We start from the raw sequence: 20,300 nt of genomic DNA on the forward strand, positions 1-20,300 counted from the left end.
TCTGAACATTCTGTCTTCACTTTGAGTCTTGCAAGATGAAGAAGCTCCTCATCAGTCCTGATTTGCAAGAAAACTCCTGATCTAAGATCTGACATGGAATCTTGGAGAACAGTCCAAAGAGATGGAGCCAGAAAACACATCCCTGCTGAACACCACTGCTGATGGCAAATGGATCAGAAGGATGGTGGTAGCCACACAAGCTAATGTGGCCATATGTGCCTTCGTGGAACTGCCAGGTGATGGTAGGTGAACCGGATGATGTTAACTCTGGCATTTGTGCAGCTGCAAAGAGGAGGTGAACGAATGGCTGTTTATTTACAACAGGAAGTCATTATTAATGTTTTGTGGAAGTTCCACAACATTAAATGTAACTACAAACAGATCGGTAAGGGTTTGATTTAAAAAAAAGAAAAGAAAAAAGCCCTCAGTCTTTGTGCATCACCAGCAAATTCATTACTAAAACATGAAGAAATTATGGAATAACCATGACTTTGTCTAGAAGAGGCTGTCCACCAAGAATCAGTGACCAGGGTAAAGAGGGGATTAGTCTGAGAAGTGACCAAGAGGTTAAGGGTAATTCTGAAGTCGTTTGAGAAGGTGTTTACAGAATGATAATTACCTGGACACTCCACAAAGCTGGATGTTATAGTGTTTGTATATGAAAATACAAGTTTCACAAAATTGAACTGAACAAAGTGCAACATTTGGTAGAAACCCAACATTGCTCACCATGAAGCATGGTGATGGTAGCATCGTGTCATAGAGACTTGGAAACTGGTCAGGGTTGACACCGAGATGCAAGATGAATGAAAAAGATTCAGGACTATCCAAGAAGAAAACCTGTTCCTGTCTACAAGAAACTTGAGACTGGGTGGAGCTTCACCTTCCAGAAGGACAACAACCTTCTGAATGGTGAAGAAAAAAAAATCGATTCCAAATTGTAACAATACAAAATGATTTTTTATTTGATTTGATTTATTCGGTAAATAATGTAAAACATATAACAAATACAAATATATATGAAAGACATTAAGAACCAGGATAACACATGAAAGTGAAAGCACGTATTTCCAATGTGGTCCTCGGAAAATGAGGAAATGTTCAAGAGGGGGTGAATATTTATGCAAACCACTGTATTTTTCTAAGATGAGACTGTCTTAGAAAACTGTTCTAATTTACTATCTCTCATACACACATTGTTTATCTTTTCACCACTCTTTTCACTTCCTGTTTGTCAGTCCAGCCTCTTCCTCATTACACAAATACCTTCCTTCTTCTCTGTTCTCTGTTCACTGTAACTCCTCCTCCAGGATCATGAAGAATGGGTTCCCTTCTTGACCACACATACACACACACACAGGAAAAACCCTCCTCATATTTCCCAGCAGGCTGTGCGAGAGTGTGATCTGTGCTGGTCTATATAAAGAAAGAAGAGAGGAAAGGAGGGGTGCGGTGCAGCAGGGAGACTCGCGCTGAGACTCGCCGGGACAGACGGAGAGAGAGAGAGAGAGAGAGAGAGACGTAAGGCTGAGACGCTACGCATATACACACACAAGTAAGAGAGAGATTACTACACACACACACGCGCACACACACGCACACAGAAGAGAGATTAGAGGACGGCATTACGACAGGATTATGGTGTGGTTCAGAGAGACATGCTGAGATCAGGCACTATGTAACCTGAGAGACAGAAATAGTGTGTCGTCCATACAGGAAGTAGAAATACAGTTAGAACTTGTGTGGAAAAAACAGAAAGGGATGCAAATCGAGTGGTGTGTTTTACAGTTGGGACACCAATGCCCTTGGAGTCGTTAAGGTGATGAGAACGAGTTGAGGATGAAAACGAGTCACCCAGAAGAAGACACCTTGCATGAACGTTGAAATGGACGTTGACATTCATATCACACGCTCGCTGCTCACTGTTATGTCGTGCTCTCAATCACTCTGAGCACACTCGCGACACAAGCCAACAGCATCGCGCTCAGATCAGAGACAACAGGCTCGTACATGTTTGTAGATTGTCGTTGTGAAGAAGGCCAGCTCGCTTTCCGCTCAGATGTCACACGCTCACCGTGCTGTTAAAGGTGGTGCCGCTGTTGCCGTGGCAACAAATCAAACCACAAAAGGGATTCCTAAAGAGTTTGGGGTAGCGATGGTGTCGCAGTGTCGTGGACAGCTGCAGGAGAAGGAAGACTTTTTTTAGATGAAGTGAGGAGAAGGTGGCATCAGGTGACGGGATCCACACTGTGCACTGAGCGCACGATAGCATGTGTACGTACTACACAACGCATGAGTCTGCGAGTGTGCATAAACAAGTGCTCGGAACTGATCCCAACGGAGCGTTTATTTTTAAATAACCCCCCAAAACCCTCAACATTATGTAAAGAATTATTTATTTATTTATTTATTTATTCACGTGTTCATTTTGGAAAAACTGCAAAAAACTTCAAGCTGATTTTCTTGCTAATGATTGCATTTTTATACGAGTGTTACAACACGCCACGCTGTTTTACAGATTTGCATAAATTAATATGTAATTTGTGGGCATTTCGGTGTAAAAATGCAACAATAACACGTCAACAACAACAACAACTGGCGATTCTTTCTTTCTTCTCATTTTTTTCTCTCATTTCGTTCCTGATTGCTTTCTTTCTTTCTTGTTTCCTTTTTTATTTCTTACTTTCTCCGAGTATTTTTTCCTTTGATTTTTCATTCTTTTTTTCCCTCATTTCATTTTTTCTTTCTTTTTTCTTCTTTCATTTTCTCTAATTTTTAAATAATTATTCTTTTTATTTCAACTTTCTTTCTTTCTTTCTTTCTTTCTTTCTTTCTTTCTTTCTTTCTTTCTCAGGATTTCTCCTCTTATATTTTCTTATTTTTTCCTCATCTATTTTTTTTCTTGTTTCTTTCATTTTCTTCTGTCATTTTCTCTATTTTTAAATTATCTTTCTTTTTATTTCTTTTTTCTTTCTTCCTCTTTCTAAAGAATTCTTTCTTTCTAACTTTTAAACTGTATTCTTTCTCTAAAATTCTTTTGCTTACTTCTATTTATTTTTTTGCATTTCCTCATCCCTCTTTCTTTGCTTTCTTCTTCATTTTCTTCCTTCCATTCATTGTCCTCACCTCCTTCTTTCTTTCTTTTTCAGGATTTCTCCTCTTATAATTTCTTTTTTCCTCATCTATTTTTTCTTGTTTCGTTCTTTTATTTTCATCTGTTATTTTCTCTATTTTTAATCATCTTTCTCTTTTATTTCTGTTTTTTGTTTCTTCCACTCTTTCTAAAGAATTCTTTCTTTCTTTCTTTCTTTCTTTCTTTCTTTCTTTCTTTCTTTCTAACTTTTAAAATTTCTTTACTCTTTCTCTAAAATTCTTTTGCTTGTTTCTCTTCAATTTTTTGTATTTCCTCATCCCTCTTTCTTTGTTTTCTTCTTCATTTTCTTCCTTCCATTCTTTGTCCTCACCTGTCTTTTTTCTTTCTTTCTTTCTTTCTTTCTTTCTTTCTTTCTTTCTTTCTTTCTTTCTTTCTTTCCAGGAAAAGACAGTGACATTAATTAATTTCTTCATGCTCATTAAGCACTTTATCTTGTGTACAGTCACAGGGTATCCAGAGTGTGAGGCAGGAAAACACACACACACATGCACACACACAAATTGCCCATTTTTTTAATAGATAAAATACAGTGTGTGTACATTTGCTGTGGCATGAGTGAGTAACTGATTAGTTGTCCACATGGTCGTGCTGTGGTGATGATGAGGTGGTGAGTGAAAGGCAAACACAGCGACTGGGATCAGTTCTATTAAAAGCCTTTCTAAATCAGGGCGCGGCTCTGTCAGCAGTTTGGGGGTGAAGGGTTGAGAGGGGGTTTGGTTCATCTCCTGTGTGTGTGTGTGTGTGTGTGTGTGTGTGTGTGTGTGTGTGTGTGTGAACTCAATGGCCAAACATTGTCTATTTATAAAATAAGTTCATAAAAAGACACGGGTATCCTCCGCACTCTGAAGTCATACTGGTGGAATGAAGACACTGAACCGCCCCAGGTGTGAGGATATGAAGGTGTGAGGGTGTGAAGGTGTGACAGTGTGAGAGTGTGATGGTGCAATGGTGTGAAGGTGCGAGGGTGTGAAGGTGTGACAGTGTGAGGGTGTGAAGGTGTGATGGTGTGAGGGTATGAAGGTGTGACGGTGTGAGGGTGTGATGGTGCGATGGTGTGATGGTGTGAAGGTGCGAGGGTGTGTAGGTGTGAAGGTGCGAGGGTGTGATGGTGTGAGAGTGTGAGGGTGTGTAGGTGTGATGGTGTGAAGGTGCGAGGGTGTGATGGGGTGAGGGTGTGAAGGTGTGAAGATGTGAGGGTGTGAAGGTGTGAATATGTGAAGGTGTGACGTGTGAGGGTGTGACGTGTGAGGGTGTGACAGTGTAAGGGTGTGATGGTGTGTGGGTGTGATGGTGTGAGAGTATGATGGTGTTATGGTGTGAGGCTGCGACAGTGTCAGGGAGTGAGGGTGTGAAGCTGTGATGGTGTGAAGGAGTGAGGGTGTGAAGCTGTGATGGTGTGAGGGTGTGAAGGTGTGAGGGTGTGAAGATGTGAGGGTGTGAAGGTGTGAAGCTGTGATGGTGTGAGGGTGTGAAGGTGTGATGGCATGAAGGTGTGAAGCTGTGATGGTGTGAGGGTGTGAAGGTGTGATGGAGTGAGGGTGTGAAAGTGTGAAGCTGTGATGGTGTGAGGGCGTGAAGGTGTGATGGCATGAAGGTGTGAAGCTGTGATGGTGTGAGGGTGTGATGGAGTGAGGGTGTGAAAGTGTGAAGCTGTGATGGTGTGAGGGTGTGAAGGTGTGATGGCATGAAGGTGTGAAGCTGTGATGGTGTGAGGGTGTGAAGGTGTGATGGAGTGAGGGTGTGAAAGTGTGAAGCTGTGATGGTGTGAGGGCGTGAAGGTGTGATGGCATGAAGGTGTGAAACTGTGATGTGTGAAGGTGTGAGGGTGTGATGGCGTGAAGGTGTGAGGGTGTGATGGCATGAAGGTGTGAGGGTGTGATGGCGTGAAGGTGTGAGGGTTTGATGGCGTGAAGGTGTGAGGGTTTGATGGCGTGAGGGTGTGAGGGTGTGTAGGTGTGATGGTGTGAAGGTGTGATGGCGTGACGGTGTGATGGCGTGAAGGTGTGATGGTGTGAAGGTGTGAGGGTGTGATGGCGTGAAGGTGTGAGGGTGTGATGGCATGAAGGTGTGAGGGTGAGAGGGTGTGATGGTGTGATGGCGTGAAGGTGTGAGGGTGTGATGGCATGAAGGTGTGAGGGTGTGATGGTGTGAAGGTGTGAGAGTGTGAGGGTGTGTAGGTGTGATGGTGTGAGAGTGTGAGGGTGTGTAGGTGTGATGGTGTGAGGGTATGAAGGTGTGACGGTGTGAGGGTGTGATGGTGCGATGGTGTGATGGTGTGAAGGTGCGAGGGTGTGAAGGTGCGAGGGTGTGATGGTGTGAGAGTGTGATGGTGTGTAGGTGCGAGGGTGTGAGGGTGTGAAGATGTGAAGGTGTGAGGGTGTGAAGGTGTGAATATGTGAAGGTATGACGTGTGAGGGTGTGACGTGTGAGGGTGTGACAGTGTAAGAGTGTGATGGTGTGTGGGTGTGAGGGTATGATGGTGTGATGGTGTGAGGCTGCGACAGTGTCAGGGAGTGAGGGTGTGAAAGTGTGAAGCTGTGATGGTGTGAGGGTGTGAAGGTGTGATGGCATGAAGCTGTGAGGGTGTGATGGCATGAAGGTGTGAGGGTGTGAGGGTGTGAAGCTGTGAGGGTGTGATGGCATGAAGGTGTGAGGGTGTGATGGCGTGAAGGTGTGAGGGTGTGATGGCGTGAAGGTGTGAGGGTGTGATGGCATGAAGGTGTGAGGGTGTGATGGTGTGAGGGTGTGATGGCGTGAAGGTGTGATGGCGTGAAGGTGTGAGGGTGTGATGGCATGAAGGTATGAGGGTGTGATGGCGTGAAGGTGTGAGGGTGTGTAGGTGTGACAGTGTGAGTGTTTGATGGTGTGTAGGTGTGACGGTGTGGGGGCGTGAGGGTGTGACAGCGTGAGGGTGTGATGGCGTGAGGGCATGAGGGTGTGAAAGTGTGATGGCGTGAAGGTGTGATGGCGTGATGGCGTGAAGGTGTGATGGTGTGAAGGTGTGAGGGTGTGAAGGTGTGAGGGCATGAAGGTGTGAGGGTGTGATGGCATGAAGGTGTGAGGGTGTGATGGCATGAAGGTGTGAGGGTGTGATGGCGTGAAGGTGTGAGGGTGTGTAGGTGTGACAGTGTGAGGGTTTGATGGCGTGAGGGTGTGTAGGTGTGAGGGTGTGATGGCGTGAAAGTGTGATGGCGTGAGGGTGTGAGGGTGTGAAGGTGTGAGGGTGTGATGGCGTGAAGGTGTGAGGGTGTGAAGGTGTGAGGGTGTGATGGCATGAAGGTGTGAGGGTGTGATGGCGTGAAGCTGTGAGGGTGTGATGGCGTGAAGGTGTGAGGGTGTGTAGGTGTGACAGTGTGAGGGTTTGATGGCGTGAGGGTGTGTAGGTGTGACGGTGTGGGGGTGTGAGGGTGTGACAGCGTGAGGGTGTGATGGCGTGAGGGCGTGATGGCATGAAGGTGTGATGGCGTGAAGGTGTGATGGCGTGATGGCATGAAGGTGTGATGGCGTGAAGGTGTGATGGCGTGATGGCATGAAGGTGTGATGGCGTGAAGGTGTGATGGCGTGATGGTGTGAAAGTGTGGGGGTGTGATGGTGTGAAGGTGTGAGGGTGTGAAGGTGTGAGGGCGTGAAGGTGTGAGGGCGTGAAGGTGTGAGGGCGTGAAGGCGTGAGGGTGTGATGGCGTGAAGGTGTGAGGGTGTGATGGTGTGAAGGTGTGAGGGCGTGATGGTGTGAGGGCGTGAAGGTGTGAGGGCGTGAAGGTGTGAGGGTGTGATGGTGTGAGGGTGTGAAGGTGTGAGGGCCTGAAGGTGTGATGGCGTGAGGGCCTGAAGGTGTGAGGGTGTGATGGCGTGAAGGTGTGAGGGTGTGATGGTGTGAAGGTGTGAGGGTGTGATGGTGTGAATGTGTGAGGGTGTGATGGTGTGAGGGCGTGAAGGTGTGATGGCGTGAAGGTGTGAGGGTGTGATGGCGTGAAGGTGTGAGGGTGTGATGGTGTGAGGGCGTGAAGGTGTGAGGGTGTGATGGTGTGAGGGCGTGAAGGTGTGAGGGTGTGATGGTGTGAGGGCCTGAAGGTGTGAGGGTGTGAAGGTGTGAGGGTGTGAAGGTGTGAGGGCCTGAAGGTGTGATGGCGTGAAGGTGTGAGGGCCTGAAGGTGTGAGGGCCTGAAGGTGTGAGGGCGTGAAGGTGTGATGGCCTGAAGGTGTGAGGGTGTGATGGCGTGAAGGTGTGAGGGTGTGAGGGTGTGATGGTGTGAAGGTTTGAGGGTGTGATGGTGTGAGGGCGTGAAGGTGTGATGGCGTGAAGGTGTGAGGGTGTGATGGCGTGAAGGTGTGAGGGTGTGAAGGTGTGAGGGTGTGATGGTGTGAGGCCGTGAAGGTGTGAGGGTGTGATGGCGTGAAGGTGTGAGGGTGTGATGGTGTGAAGGTGTGAGGGTGTGATGGTGTGAGGGCGTGAAGGTGTGAGGGTGTGATGGCATGAAGGTGTGAGGGTGTGATGGTGTGAAGGTGTGAGGGTGTGAGGGCGTGAAGGTGTGAGGGCGTGAAGGTGTGATGGCGTGAAGGTGTGAAGGTGTGATGGTGTGAAGGTGTGAGGGTGTGATGGTGTGAGGGTGTGAAGATGTGAGGGCGTGAAGGTGTGATGGCGTGAAGGTGTGAGGGTGTGATGGCGTGAAGGTGTGAGGGTGTGATGGTGTGAAGGTGTGAGGGCGTGAAGGTGTGATGGCGTGAAGGTGTGATGGCGTGAAGGTGTGAGGGTGTGATGGTGTGAAGGTGTGAGGGTGTGATGGTGTGATGGCATGAAGGTGTGAGGGTGTGATGGCATGAAGGTGTGAGGGTGTGATGGCGTGAAGGTGTGAGGGTGTGATGCCATGAAGGTGTGAGGGTGTGATGGCGTGAAGGTGTGAGGGTGTGATGGTGTGAAGGTGTGAGGGTGTGATGGCGTGAAGGTGTGAGGGTGTGATGGCATGAAGGTGTGAGGGCGTGAAGGTGTGAGGGCGTGAAGGTGTGAGGGTGTGATGGCGTGACGGTGTGATGGTGTGTGGGTGTGTACTGTCCAGGGCTTGGTCCCGCCTCCTGCCCAGTGTTTCCAGGACAGTCTCCGGATCCACGACCACCCGGACCGGGTTCCTGAGGATGGTGATGAAGGGTGTAAAAGATTTAACGCCTTTTTCCTGCAAAAACGTCACACTCATTTATTTCCTCTTTTCCTTTTTTCCTCTCTTTATTTCTCTCGCAATCTTCTGAATTTCTCACCTCCTTTATCTGCTTTCATCTTTCTTTCTTTTTTAAATCCTTTTTTTTCTTATTTTTTTCTTTCACTGATCTTTCTTTCTCGAACTTTCCTCTCAGTTCTCCTTCTCTCTCTCTTTCTTTCCCTCGCTTATTACTTCCTCTATTATTTCTCTCTTTCTTTTTCCTTTGGCTGTTTCTCTCAGTTTTTCCTTTTTTCTTTTCCTTTTTTCTCTCTTTCTTTTTCTTTATCTCCCATCTTTCTTTCTTTCTTTCTTTCTTTCTTTCTTTCTTTCTTTCTTATTCCTTCTTATTCCTTCCTTCTTCTTTGCTTATGATTATTATTTTTTATTTTTATCCTTCTTTCTCCAACTTTCCTTTCAGTTCTTTCTTTCTATTTCTCTCCCTTTCTTATTAATTCATCTATTATTCCTCTCTTTCTTTTTCCTTTGGCTGTTTCTCTGTTTTTGTTTACTTCCTTTTCTTTCTTCCTGTCTTTCTTTTTATTTTGTTCTTCTTTGTACACCATTTTTCTGTTTTCACTCTCATTACTTTCTTTATTTCCCTCCCATCTCTCTCTCTCACACACACACACACACACACACATTTCCCATTCCTTCTTCTTTGCTTATTATTTTTCTTTCTTTCTTTCTTTCTTTCTCTCTCTCTCTCTCTCTCTCTCTTTCTTTCCCATTTCCTGCTCCTCCTCTTTTCCTTGCTCCTGAAGCTGAGAGCAGTAGAATATATTCCCACACCTCAGGTGAAGTGCTCGGTGTGTCCACAGTGACAGCAGCAGCAGTGTAAATTTTGTCACACCATCTGCTCCACTCATCTGTGACACTCGAATGTAACTCGACTGTGACTTCCTGTCCATGACGAAGGCGTCAGTCTCACTCTTGCCCCCACACCCTCACTGTAACTGCCCCTCGTGCCGAGCAGCCCAGCCTCGGGCTCCATACTTGGTAAAACCTGGGTTCTCAAAGCGCTGGCTGCTGACTCAGGAGCCGAGGTGACCTTTATAAAGTGGCAGGGTCACTGACACACACATAAATCTGCTGCTCCGTGCTCCTCTTTAACTCCTCTAACGTAACCTCATTAAAGGTCGACAGCGTGAGCAGAATCGGCCATGTGGCGCTAAACAGCCACTAAACTCCCACCGCGAGAACTTCCACTGAAGAGGGTGGTGGCAGATCGCGAGCAAAATAAATCTGAAATCGATCCGAGACCACAGCAGAAAACCGAGTGTCACTTTATACTTCCATTTTATTTACAGTATTCACCACTTACAAGGATAAAACAAGGAGCTGTACAGCATGGAAGTTGTGGAGAATGTTCTGGATTCCGCTCCTGACCACGCCCGCATGTTTTATGCTGCATTGTGACCAGAAAAAAAAAGGAAAGAAAACACCTCATTAATCTGGAATTCCTGCTCGGAAACTCAGGACGGTTTCCTCAAACCCCGAGTTGAGCGCGGGATGACGAATCAACATGGCGGCTCACAGAATCAACAGTAAACACAGCAGCAGCGCCGACCTTCACACAACTTACACTGAGTTTATACGGCTGAGAACCGCGAGTTGTCCGAGTGGTTAGCGTGGTTAGCGTGTTCGCTTCTCGACCAGGAGAGCATAAGTTCTAATCGTGGTCAGGTACCAAAGACCATCATAAAAATGGAACCTATTGCCATCTGGTGAGGCGCTGCAATAAAGATGTGAGCAGGAAGTCAAACTCTCATGCTTACCAGAGGACACGCCCCCCACTGGAACCCTCGCTGTGTAGTAGGTGAGAGGCCGAGGGCTACAGATACGGAGATCGGCGACGCCCAACATGGCACAGAAAGGACTGTGACATGAGCGACAGGTCAGTCACCATACGGCCATGTTCACTCTGGAACACTGACTCCACACTCCACCGCCTTTCTTCACCTTCTTCTTTTATTCTTTCTTTCTTTTTTATTTACCTTTCTTTCTATCCCATTTCTCTGACTCTTCTTTCTTTCTTTCTTTCTTTCTTTCTCATCCTCCTTTCTCTCCCGTTTCTCTATCTATCTACAGTATCTACCTATCTATCCTCCTTTCTCTCCAGTTTCTCTGACTCTCTTCTTTCTTTCCTTCTTTTTTACTTTTCTTTCTATCCCATTTCTCTGATGCTTCTTTCTTTATTTTTTCTTTCTTTCCCATTTCTCTGACTCTCTTCTTTCTTTCTTTCTTTCTTTCTTTCTTTCTTTCTTTCTTTCTTATTTATCCTTCTTTCTCTCCTTTCTTTCTTTCTTTCTTTCCCATTTATCTGACTCTTTTTTCTATCTATCTATCTATCTATCTATCTATCTATCTATCTATCTATCTATCTATCTATCTATCTATCTATCCTCCTTTCTCTCCAGTTTCTCTGACTCTCTTCTTTCTTTCCTTCTTTTTTACTTTTCTTTCTATCCCATTTCTCTGATGCTTCTTTCTTTATTTTTTCTTTCTTTCCCATTTCTCTGACTCTCTTCTTTCTTTCTTTCTTTCTTTCTTTCTTTCTTTCTTTCTTTCTTATTTATCCTTCTTTCTCTCCTTTCTTTCTTTCTTTCTTTCCCATTTATCTGACTCTTTTTTCTATCTATCTATCTATCTATCTATCTATCTATCTATCTATCTATCTATCTATCCTCCTTTCTCTCCAGTTTCTCTGACTCTCTTCTTTCTTTCCTTCTTTTTTATTTTTCTTTCTATCCCATTTCTCTGATGCTTCTTTCTTTCTTTCTTTCTTTCTTTCTCATTTCTCTCTCATTTCTTTCTCTCCCATTTCTCTGACTCTATCTATCTATCTATCTATCTATCTATCTATCTATCTATCTATCTATCCTCCTTTCTCTGGTTTCTCTGACTCTCTTCTTTCTTTCTTTCTTTCTTTCTTTCTTTCTTTCCTTTTTTACTTTTCTTTCTCTCCCACTTCTCTGACTCTCTTCTTTCTTTCTTTCTTTCTTTCTTTCTTTCTTTCTTTCTTATTTATCCTTCTTTCTCTCCTGTTTCTCTTTCTTTATCTCCCATTTCTCTGACTCCTGTCTTTCTTTCTTTCTTTCTTTCTTTCTTATTTATCCTTTTTTCTCTACCATTTCTCTCTGTTTGACTCTCTTACTGCTTTTTCTCTTCTTTCGCTGTTTCTTTCTTTTTTATTTATCCTTCTTTCCTTGCCATTCTCTGACATTTCTTTCTTTCTTTCTTTCCCCTGTGATTATACTATTCACTGCTTTGAAGAGGAAGCTCTACATCCCTCAGGACGGTTTGCTCACCAGCTTGTTGCTAACAGAAGATGAACATGGAGGCGTCTGCAGTTTTTTTGTTTCTGTTTTGTAGCTCAAACCTACGGCGGTCTGTCCAAGCTCCGCCCACTCACTCTTCACTCACCGCTGTCACTCCGAGATTTCGGTCTTGTCCATTACAGTGACTGACAGGTGACTGTGAGGTTCCACCTCTTTGACAGGTCTCACAATCATCATAAGGAGAAACCATGAGAATCGCCAAACTCACGGCGCCACATTCCTGTTAACCCAGAGGGCGGAGCTGCATGTGGGTGTGGCTCAAAACAACGTGTAAAGGCCTGTTGCTCAGTGAGCATTAATATTCCCTCCTGTTCCAGTAAAACTCAGAGTAGAGATTTTCACGAAGCCTGATGAGATGATTTATGAAGATATCGATGAATAATGTCGACACATTTCTACGTTTGATGTTGAAATATTTTATTTTCGCATTTTAATGAAACTTCAGGAAAGTTTGAACTTCACACGTAATCTGAAAGCATGTCGCCTGTGACTGATGACTGATAAGCTGAAGGTCACACAGATGTTACGGCGATGTGTATCACTGTGTAAACACACACACACACACACACACACACACACACACTTAACTCACTTTATCACAATACTGAGTTCCACTCCGTTTGGATTCGACACAACATTCCCTACGGTGCTGCTGAATCCTGGACTCTGATTGGTCAGAAGTGCTGATTCATTTCCTGTATCAGCAGCTCTCACATATTTATATTTGTACTTATCCACTGTTTCCATAGTAACCATTTATGAAAAGCGAAGGTGTGACCGTTTAAAGCTGCAACGTGAGAACATGAAGTGACTTTTTTCATGAGCTTTCAACAACTAAAAGTGGAACTATAAATGGATAAAAAGTACCACATGATGCTCTTTAATCAATAAAACACTGATCTGTGACTTGCTGTGGTGTAAGAGGAATAAAACACGTCAGGATGCGCTGTGAGAGATAACAAATCAATGCCAGTGTGATAGCAGTGACATCACTCCGTGACTTCACCCTGGCGCTGATTATTTCCCTGGAGCAGCACAACACCAAGGGGTTTATTCTGTTTTTACAGTTTTGAATATAAACTGCAACAGTGACTCTTGGTCATTGTTCATTTATCAGCTCCAGTGCCTGTCACATTTCTTGCCTTCAGAGTTCACACACACACACACACACAAAGTTATAAATGCCAGCACAGGTCACATGACCTGGGTATGCAGACACAAGAGCCGAGAGATCAGTTTACTCCTGCCATCCTGAGGCACCCAGGAACCAACACCCTACACACACACACACACACACACATTCTACATAATATATTTTACACTGATATTTAAATAATTGTACGTGCTGCTCAGTTCTGGTGTGTGTGTGTGTTCTCAGATCAGCTCCTTTTCCCCCTTTATTGAAGACCCTTTTCTTCTCTCTCTCTCTCATTTTTTCTCTTCCTTTTTTCTTTATTTCCCTCTATTATTCTCCTCTCTCTGGCGGCACGGTGGTGTAGTGGTTAGCACTGTCGCCTCACAGCAAGAAGGTCCGGGTTCGAGCCCCGTGGCCGGCGAGGGCCTTTCTGTGTGGAGTTTGCATGTTCTCCGCGTGTCCGCGTGGGTTTTCTCCGGGTGCTCCGGTTTCCCCCACAGTCCAAAGACATGCAGGTTAGGTTAACTGGTGACTCTAAATTGAGCGTAGGTGTGAATGGTTGTCTGTGTCTATGTGTCAGCCCTGTGATGACCTGGCGACTTGTCCAGGGTGAACCCCGCCTTTCACCCGTAGTCAGCTGGGATAGGATCCAGCTTGCCTGCGACCCTGTAGAACAGGGTCTTTTCACTTGCTTTTTTTCCTTCCGTTTTTGCTGTCATTCTTTTTAACCCTCGTCATATTGAGTCTTTAATAATCCCTTAGTAAAGTGATCTGGAGCTTTTATTAAACTATTAAACATTATTTTATCCCTCGATCACTTTTAGCTGCATGTCAGTCTAAAACATTTCCAATTACAACACACACACACACACGCTTTTCCTGTGAGAATAACACGCACTGATGGCCCTGTGAACATCATGCCCAACTGCACTTCCTCTGCTGTGGCGTGGGTTTCAGTGTGTAGGAGGCGTGGCAGGGGGCGTGGCAGGGGGCATCACTGCTCTCGAAACAGTTAAAGTCTTAAGAATGCAATAAAAATCCTGATCAGGAATAAACAGTTTCACTCCACAGAAAAATAAAACATATAACAGAAGGATTTAATCCAACAGATTGTAAGTTTACTGTATTTTTAAAATTCTTCTCGAATGCCTTGACTCAATATCTGTTTCTCTCTCATCTACAGGAAAATCCATAATATATCTTCACCATGGCAGGTAACTCAGACTTTTCCTTTCAGAATAATTTAATAAACCAGGAGAGTAACTGAATTACAGTTTACAGAATGAAACTGTTTGTGTAACTTGTCTTTAAAAGATATTTTAAAAATTGTGGATAAATTGCAGAAATAATTAAAAAAAAAAATCCAAAACAAAATCTACACAGGCCAACATGAAACATTGACTTTAATCCTCTTGTCTCTCCTGACATCTAGTGGACAGAGTCGTGTATTACAACTCACCATCAAATAAAGTCATCTAAATTATTTTAGATTCGATTATAATTCGAACAGACAATTTTACATGAGCAAAGTTTCAACAAATATTCCATATAACAACCTGATAAAAATGTATATTTCTTAAAAGTAACAGATCTTTCATATTCATAATGATCAATTTATTAAAAGATCATGAAGGCTTTGTTCTAAATTTTAAAAAGTCAGTTGACGTCTATACAAGTCAAAGAAATGTGATAAATAAGCAAATATTACAATTTTAGATTGAAAAGTACACGATGAAGGAACAAAATTCCCTTCATATTTTTTAAAGATCAACTCTAAAAGCAGTGAGATGCTTCATAAAAATTATTATTATTATTATTATTATTATTATTATTATTGTTGTTGTTGTTGTTTTCTTTGTTCAGAAAAAAAAATGTATTGAAAAAAATCCAAAGAAATCAATTTAGAACCGTTGTCGTACCTTCGTCAAACTCGGAAGTAAATCCGACCATTCGTTTTTCATCCACTTTTGTATTTTTATTTATTGATTTTTTTTACTTGACAATATTTATTGTCAAAAGATTTATGTAACTACATATTTTAAGTTTTAATGCACACTTGAACATATTTAAATTGCATTATTGCATTAATCTTCAATTTCCGGTTTGAAATCTACATCTACCCTGCGCACGCGCTCTGCAGCTTCGCGAAATAGCTGAGCTAGCAAGCTAACACAGAAAGCTAACCCAGATTATGGAATAATTTTCATGGCATTTTTAGACGTTTTAATAAAGACACGTTTTCAGAGTTCAATACTTCGTTATTATCCAGAGTGTATGTCTTATTTATGTATGTATGTATCTTTATATTCTGTAGTTAGCCAGCTAGCCGCTAACATACGAAATGTGCGAAAATACCCGGATGAAAAGGCGGCTTCTGATTCGTCCAGACGACTCCGCGCACTCTAGTGGGGAAAAAAATAACTGCAACTTTTTTACCTGTGGTTTATTTATTTATTTATTTATTTATTATTAATTATGAAAAATATGTCGTTGAGATATATATATCCAGCAAAACAATTTTGTCGCAACGTTTGAACATAAATCGAGTGACGGAAAACTTTATGAATGTAAATCAGTGCCTTTTCACAAACCCACACGAACTTACAAATGAATCTCGACCTATCCAACATGGCGGACACATTGACGTATTACCTTTGCTAGTAACTGTGCGGATAAATGCGGAAGTAACTCAACAAGGCATTCTGATTGACGTCGGTTCTGTTGCTATGACAACTCAGAACTTTTAAAAACTAAGCTTCATTTGTCGTGTTGTTGGTGGAGATAAAAACAGATAAAAATATGGGAAATTGTTGTGCGCGGAATCGTTCAATACATCCTGAGGGTAAATAAATTAAGTCACTTTTTTTTTAATTGAAGTAAAATATTTAAATCACAACAGTGTTAATTGTTACAAATGTAAACAGTGTCAATCTGGTAAGCGTGAAATAGTCAATAATAATAATAATGATGCAGCAAGACATTGTGTTTTAGATATTTAGTATTTTTGCTGATCACATGTTTATTTTGCGATATTAAAGTTTATATCACCATTTCTAAATGTGATATAAATGTTATCTAATAATATGAGGTCCACTCTCTCTCTATCTGTCATTTATGTTGTCACATAGACAGTAAACAAGTAAATATTCCAGAAACTGTGCGGCTTAAAATTTTTGCACTCCGCTGTCCATATTCCATCTTATTTGTTGTTATTTCCAGATAAAATTAAGGATGCCAAGATCATCTTTGTTGTGGGTGAGTGAATATTACTTGAATCTGTCAATGATGATACGGTGATTATTTCACTCGAACATTACGCCTCATTATGGTTTTATTCCTCACATAATAAATAGACTCTGCTCAGTTCCTTTTCGATTCCTTTCCTCTAAACCACTCTGTGGTTTCTATGCTCCTCAGGCGGCCCTGGCTCGGGTAAAGGCACTCAGTGTGAGAAGGTGGTGCAGAAGTACGGCTACACACACCTGTCATCAGGAGACCTGCTGCGTGCCGAGGTGGCGTCCGGCTCTGAGAGGGGCAAACAGCTCCAGGCCATCATGCAGAAGGGAGAGCTGGTGCCTCTGGTGAGATGAGAGCAAAAACCACCCTGGAAACACATTTGATAACTTGACTTTCCAAAGAGGGTTTTTATATCTTGTACTTAATGTTGATTTATTAGCTTTATTTCATGACACAATAATGCAGTAATGTGTTATGGGTGAAACATAAGTCTAAAAAACCTAAGTTTCATTAAAATGGTTTCTTTGTGGCTTTTCATCCCTCTATAATGGATTCTGTCTCCCGGTTACACAGGATACCGTACTGGACATGATCAAGGATGCCATGATCGCCAAGGCCGACGTGTCCAAGGGCTTCCTGATTGATGGATATCCTCGTGAGGTCAAGCAGGGGGAGGAGTTTGAGAAGAAGGTGATGGGCATATTTATTATTCTGTTGATCATAAACCTATTTATGTTGGCGTTCATTTCTATATTCAGTATTCAGAAACTGTCTTTTACTTCCTACTCTTGCTCCACGTGGACACCCAAACAAAGTTAACATCTGGGAAGATGGTCATGTGACCTAAATCATGTGCTGGTTCATAATTATTAATCAAGGATTACATTAGATATGTTGATACATATGGATCCCTGAATTATTTTTGATACGATATAAATATCTTATGTATTTTTTTTTTTTTTACACCAAATTAAATGTATTATCACTGAAAAAAAATTTAGTAGAACATAAAACACAAAGTGGGGCAGCACGGTGGTGTGGTGGTTAGCGCTGTCGCCTCACAGCAAGAAGGTCCAGGTTCGAGCCCCGTGGCCGGCTAGGGCCTTTCTGTGTGGAGTTTGCATGTTCTCCCCGTGTCCGCGTGGGTTTCCTCCGGGTGCTCCGGTTTCCCCCACAGTCCAAAGACATGCAGGTTAGGTTAACTGGTGACTCTAAATTGAGCGTAGGTGTGAATGTGAGTGTGAATGGTTGTCTGTGTCTATGTGTCAGCCCTGTGATGACCTGGCGACTTGTCCAGGGTGTACCCTGCCTTTCGCCCGTAGTCGGCTGGGATAGGATCCAGCTTGCCTGCAACCCTATAGAACAGGATAAAGCGGCTAGAGATGATATGAGATAAAACACAGATATAATGTTGAGGGACTGAAGTCGGGCGAAGGGATTCTTAAGTGCTCTGAAATTAAACAGGCGATTGTTGATCTTTTTTAATTCTAATGACAGCTTATATGTTGCACAATATCTTGTTTTTTTTTTTTAATTTCTTTGCTTTGTTCAATTACACTGTGATACACCAGACACTGTTAATACATCACTGCTCCCCTACTGGATATATTCTGCAGCAACGATGGTACATTCTCATCTCATTATCTCTAGCCGCTTTATCCTGTTCTACAGGGTTGCAGGCAAGCTGGAGCCTATCCCAGCTATTCTGAAATGGAAGATTTACCTCGCCCGGGATGGAGTCCACCAGGGGGCGAGGTATTGTTTTCGGTCACGTTTGTTTGTAAACGATGTTAAGGGAAAATGGCTGGGCCAATCTTCATGAAACTTTTTGATGGGCATTGGTCTCAAATAGAACCTCCAAAATTTTGGGGGTCATCCGGCCAAAGTCAAGGTCATGGTGACCAAAAAGGTAAAAAAAAAAAAGCTCTGAGCTTAGACTGCAGGAGCTCTGCCTCAGAAAGACTCCACCCATAAACACGCTGATTGGATCACTACCTGCCTCGTTTGCACACGCTCCTGTCATTAGATGATTTCTTGGTTCGTTTACATACGCAAAGGAAGGGGTTTTAGCCACATCCACTTTTAAACCCATTGATGATAACTTCCCCACCCTGTTGATTTATTACTCATCTCATCTCATTAAATCTAGCCGCGTTATCCTTCTACAGGGTCGCAGGCAAGCTGGAGCCTATCCCAGCTGACTACGGGTGAAAGGCGGGGTACACCCTGGACAAGTCGCCAGGTCATCACAGGGCTGACACATAGACACAGACAACCATTCACACTCACATTCACACCTACGCTCAATTTAGAGTCACCAGTTAACCTAACCTGCATGTCTTTGGACTGTGGGGGAAACCGGAGCACCCGGAGGAAACCCACGCGGACACGGGGAGAACATGCAAACTCCGCACAGAGAGGCCCTCGCCGGCCACGGGGCTCAAACCCGGACCTTCTTGCTGTGAAGCGACAGCGCTAACCACTACACCACCGTGCCGCCCCTGATTTATTACTATGAATATAAATTATAAATAAATGGACTAGACTAAAGAAATCGCTTTCAGACATGTTTAAGCTTATTACAGAGGGAAAGTGCGTTCCACTGAGCTTCCACTGTCTGTACGTTATATTCTACTCTTACCTCTGACAGTTTTCAAAACTGAAACCTCTGAACTGAGGCTGACATACACATTCTGTCGCAGGGGGTGTCAGAATCAGAATCAGAACCATGTTTATTGGCCAAGTATGTTCACAGATCGTGAGTTCGACTCACGGTCAGGTCATACTAAAGACCATCATGAAAAAAATGGTACCTACTGCCGTCTGGCAAGGCATGCTGCAATACAGATGTGAGTGGGGAATCAAACTCTCGTGGTTACCAGAGGACTAGCCCCCCCACTGTAACCCTAGCTATGTAATAGGTGAGAGGCTGAGGGCTACAGAAACGGAGATCGGCGCCACTTGGCGTGGGAAGGACTTTGGCTTTTTTTTTTTTTGATGTTCACACACAAGGTCAAAATCGTTTTTTCACGATATCTTCCTTCATATTCACCATAAGTGCTACCGGGGGAGGTTTGTTTTGCCTGGCATCTATCTATCGATCGATCGATCAGGCGGTTTTGTGAAAAGATTTGTTTGGAAACCAGCAGACGTTTGATGCCTAGAAAACATTTACACACTTTTTTTACTTCTTGATGCATGTCTTTTTGTGATCTATTTTTTTTTTAAATAAAGGTACACCTTTCTATATTTATGAAGCTTTTAATGCATCAGTCCTACTGTGTTCAGTTCTGACAAATGGTTTGCTGTATTTCAGAAAATGTGACATAACAGGCAGTAATGTGACATACTGCATTATACTATTATTCTATCATTATACATCCATCAGTACTGTCTCAGCAGGTGTAATATTTATTTATTTATTTATTTTAAAGATCGGTGCTCCTTCCCTGTTGCTCTACGTCGACGCGAAGTCTGAGACAATGGTGAAGAGGCTGATGAAGCGCGGAGAGACTAGCGGCCGTGCCGATGACAACGAGGAAACCATTAAGAAGCGCCTGGACCTTTATTACAAAGCCACCGAGCCTGTCATCGCCTTCTACGAGAGCCGTGGCATCGTCAGGAAGGTGAGCGACTCTCTAACAGGAAGTTACAGAATTATACCACGTTGATATGAACATTGTTTATGCGAGCCTGTTTTCTGCATCAGTAATGTTCATTAATCACAGGTCTATCGTTAGAGGATCTTATACAGTCTTGTATCTTATAACAAATCTTAATCAATGGCTGAAATCACAAAGCATAAAACAGACTTTCCTTGAATTTTCCTTCTGTTTATTTTTAGATCGACTCAGAGCTTGCTGTGGATGAAGTGTTCAAACAAGTTTCCCAGGCAATCGATAATCTCAAGTAAAGAAAACCCGATCAGATGAACTTTGCACTTTTGTCTGGGTTTTTATTCTGTTTATTTTTCTCTCAAACACCTGAAAACAAACACAAATCCGCAGTAAAGCCAGTGGGAGACGCCGCCGCCTGCCCGGTTTCACCTAAATGAATAGTTCATGCCGTTGTCACTGGAGACCACATCAGCACTTTCTCTCACACTGAACATGATTTGTATTCAGAACACTTTGCTCCTGTTTACACCGAGCGTGCAGTTATCAAGGGCTTCTGCTGTGTTTAGTCTTGTGTTGTGTAGTTTTGCTCTGACAGGCTGTACCCATGTGTCCACACACAGCGATCGA

General features: G+C 43.3%; 1 protein-coding gene across 2 annotated transcripts; it reads left to right on the forward strand.

Moving 5' to 3' along the window:
- The first annotated feature begins 1,296 nt into the window (after positions 1 to 1,296).
- ak1 (adenylate kinase 1) lies at positions 1,297 to 19,994 on the forward strand. 2 transcript variants are annotated; one of them, XM_060912218.1, is made up of 7 exons: positions 1,297 to 1,555; positions 14,003 to 14,033; positions 16,039 to 16,074; positions 16,237 to 16,400; positions 16,630 to 16,746; positions 19,491 to 19,682; positions 19,901 to 19,994. In XM_060912218.1, exons 2-7 carry the CDS (start codon positions 14,027 to 14,029, stop codon positions 19,967 to 19,969), a joined length of 585 nt encoding a protein of 194 aa, XP_060768201.1. In that variant the 5' UTR covers positions 1,297 to 1,555; positions 14,003 to 14,026; the 3' UTR covers positions 19,970 to 19,994. The 2 variants fall into 2 exon arrangements, with proteins under 2 accessions (XP_060768201.1, XP_060768202.1); XM_060912219.1 differs by having other exon boundaries at positions 1,297 to 1,521.
- The last annotated feature ends 306 nt before the right edge of the window (positions 19,995 to 20,300 follow it).

Source organism: Neoarius graeffei, chromosome 28, assembly GCF_027579695.1.
Source record: "Neoarius graeffei isolate fNeoGra1 chromosome 28, fNeoGra1.pri, whole genome shotgun sequence".
Classification (NCBI taxonomy): Eukaryota; Metazoa; Chordata; class Actinopteri; order Siluriformes; family Ariidae; genus Neoarius; species Neoarius graeffei.

Coding starts and splice junctions, on each gene's coding strand:
- ak1 (XM_060912218.1), top strand. Junction 16,075..16,236: donor CAAGATCATCTTTGTTGTGG/GTGAGTGAATAT, acceptor TATGCTCCTCAG/GCGGCCCTGGCTCGGGTAAA. Junction 16,747..19,490: donor GGGAGGAGTTTGAGAAGAAG/GTGATGGGCATA, acceptor TTTATTTTAAAG/ATCGGTGCTCCTTCCCTGTT.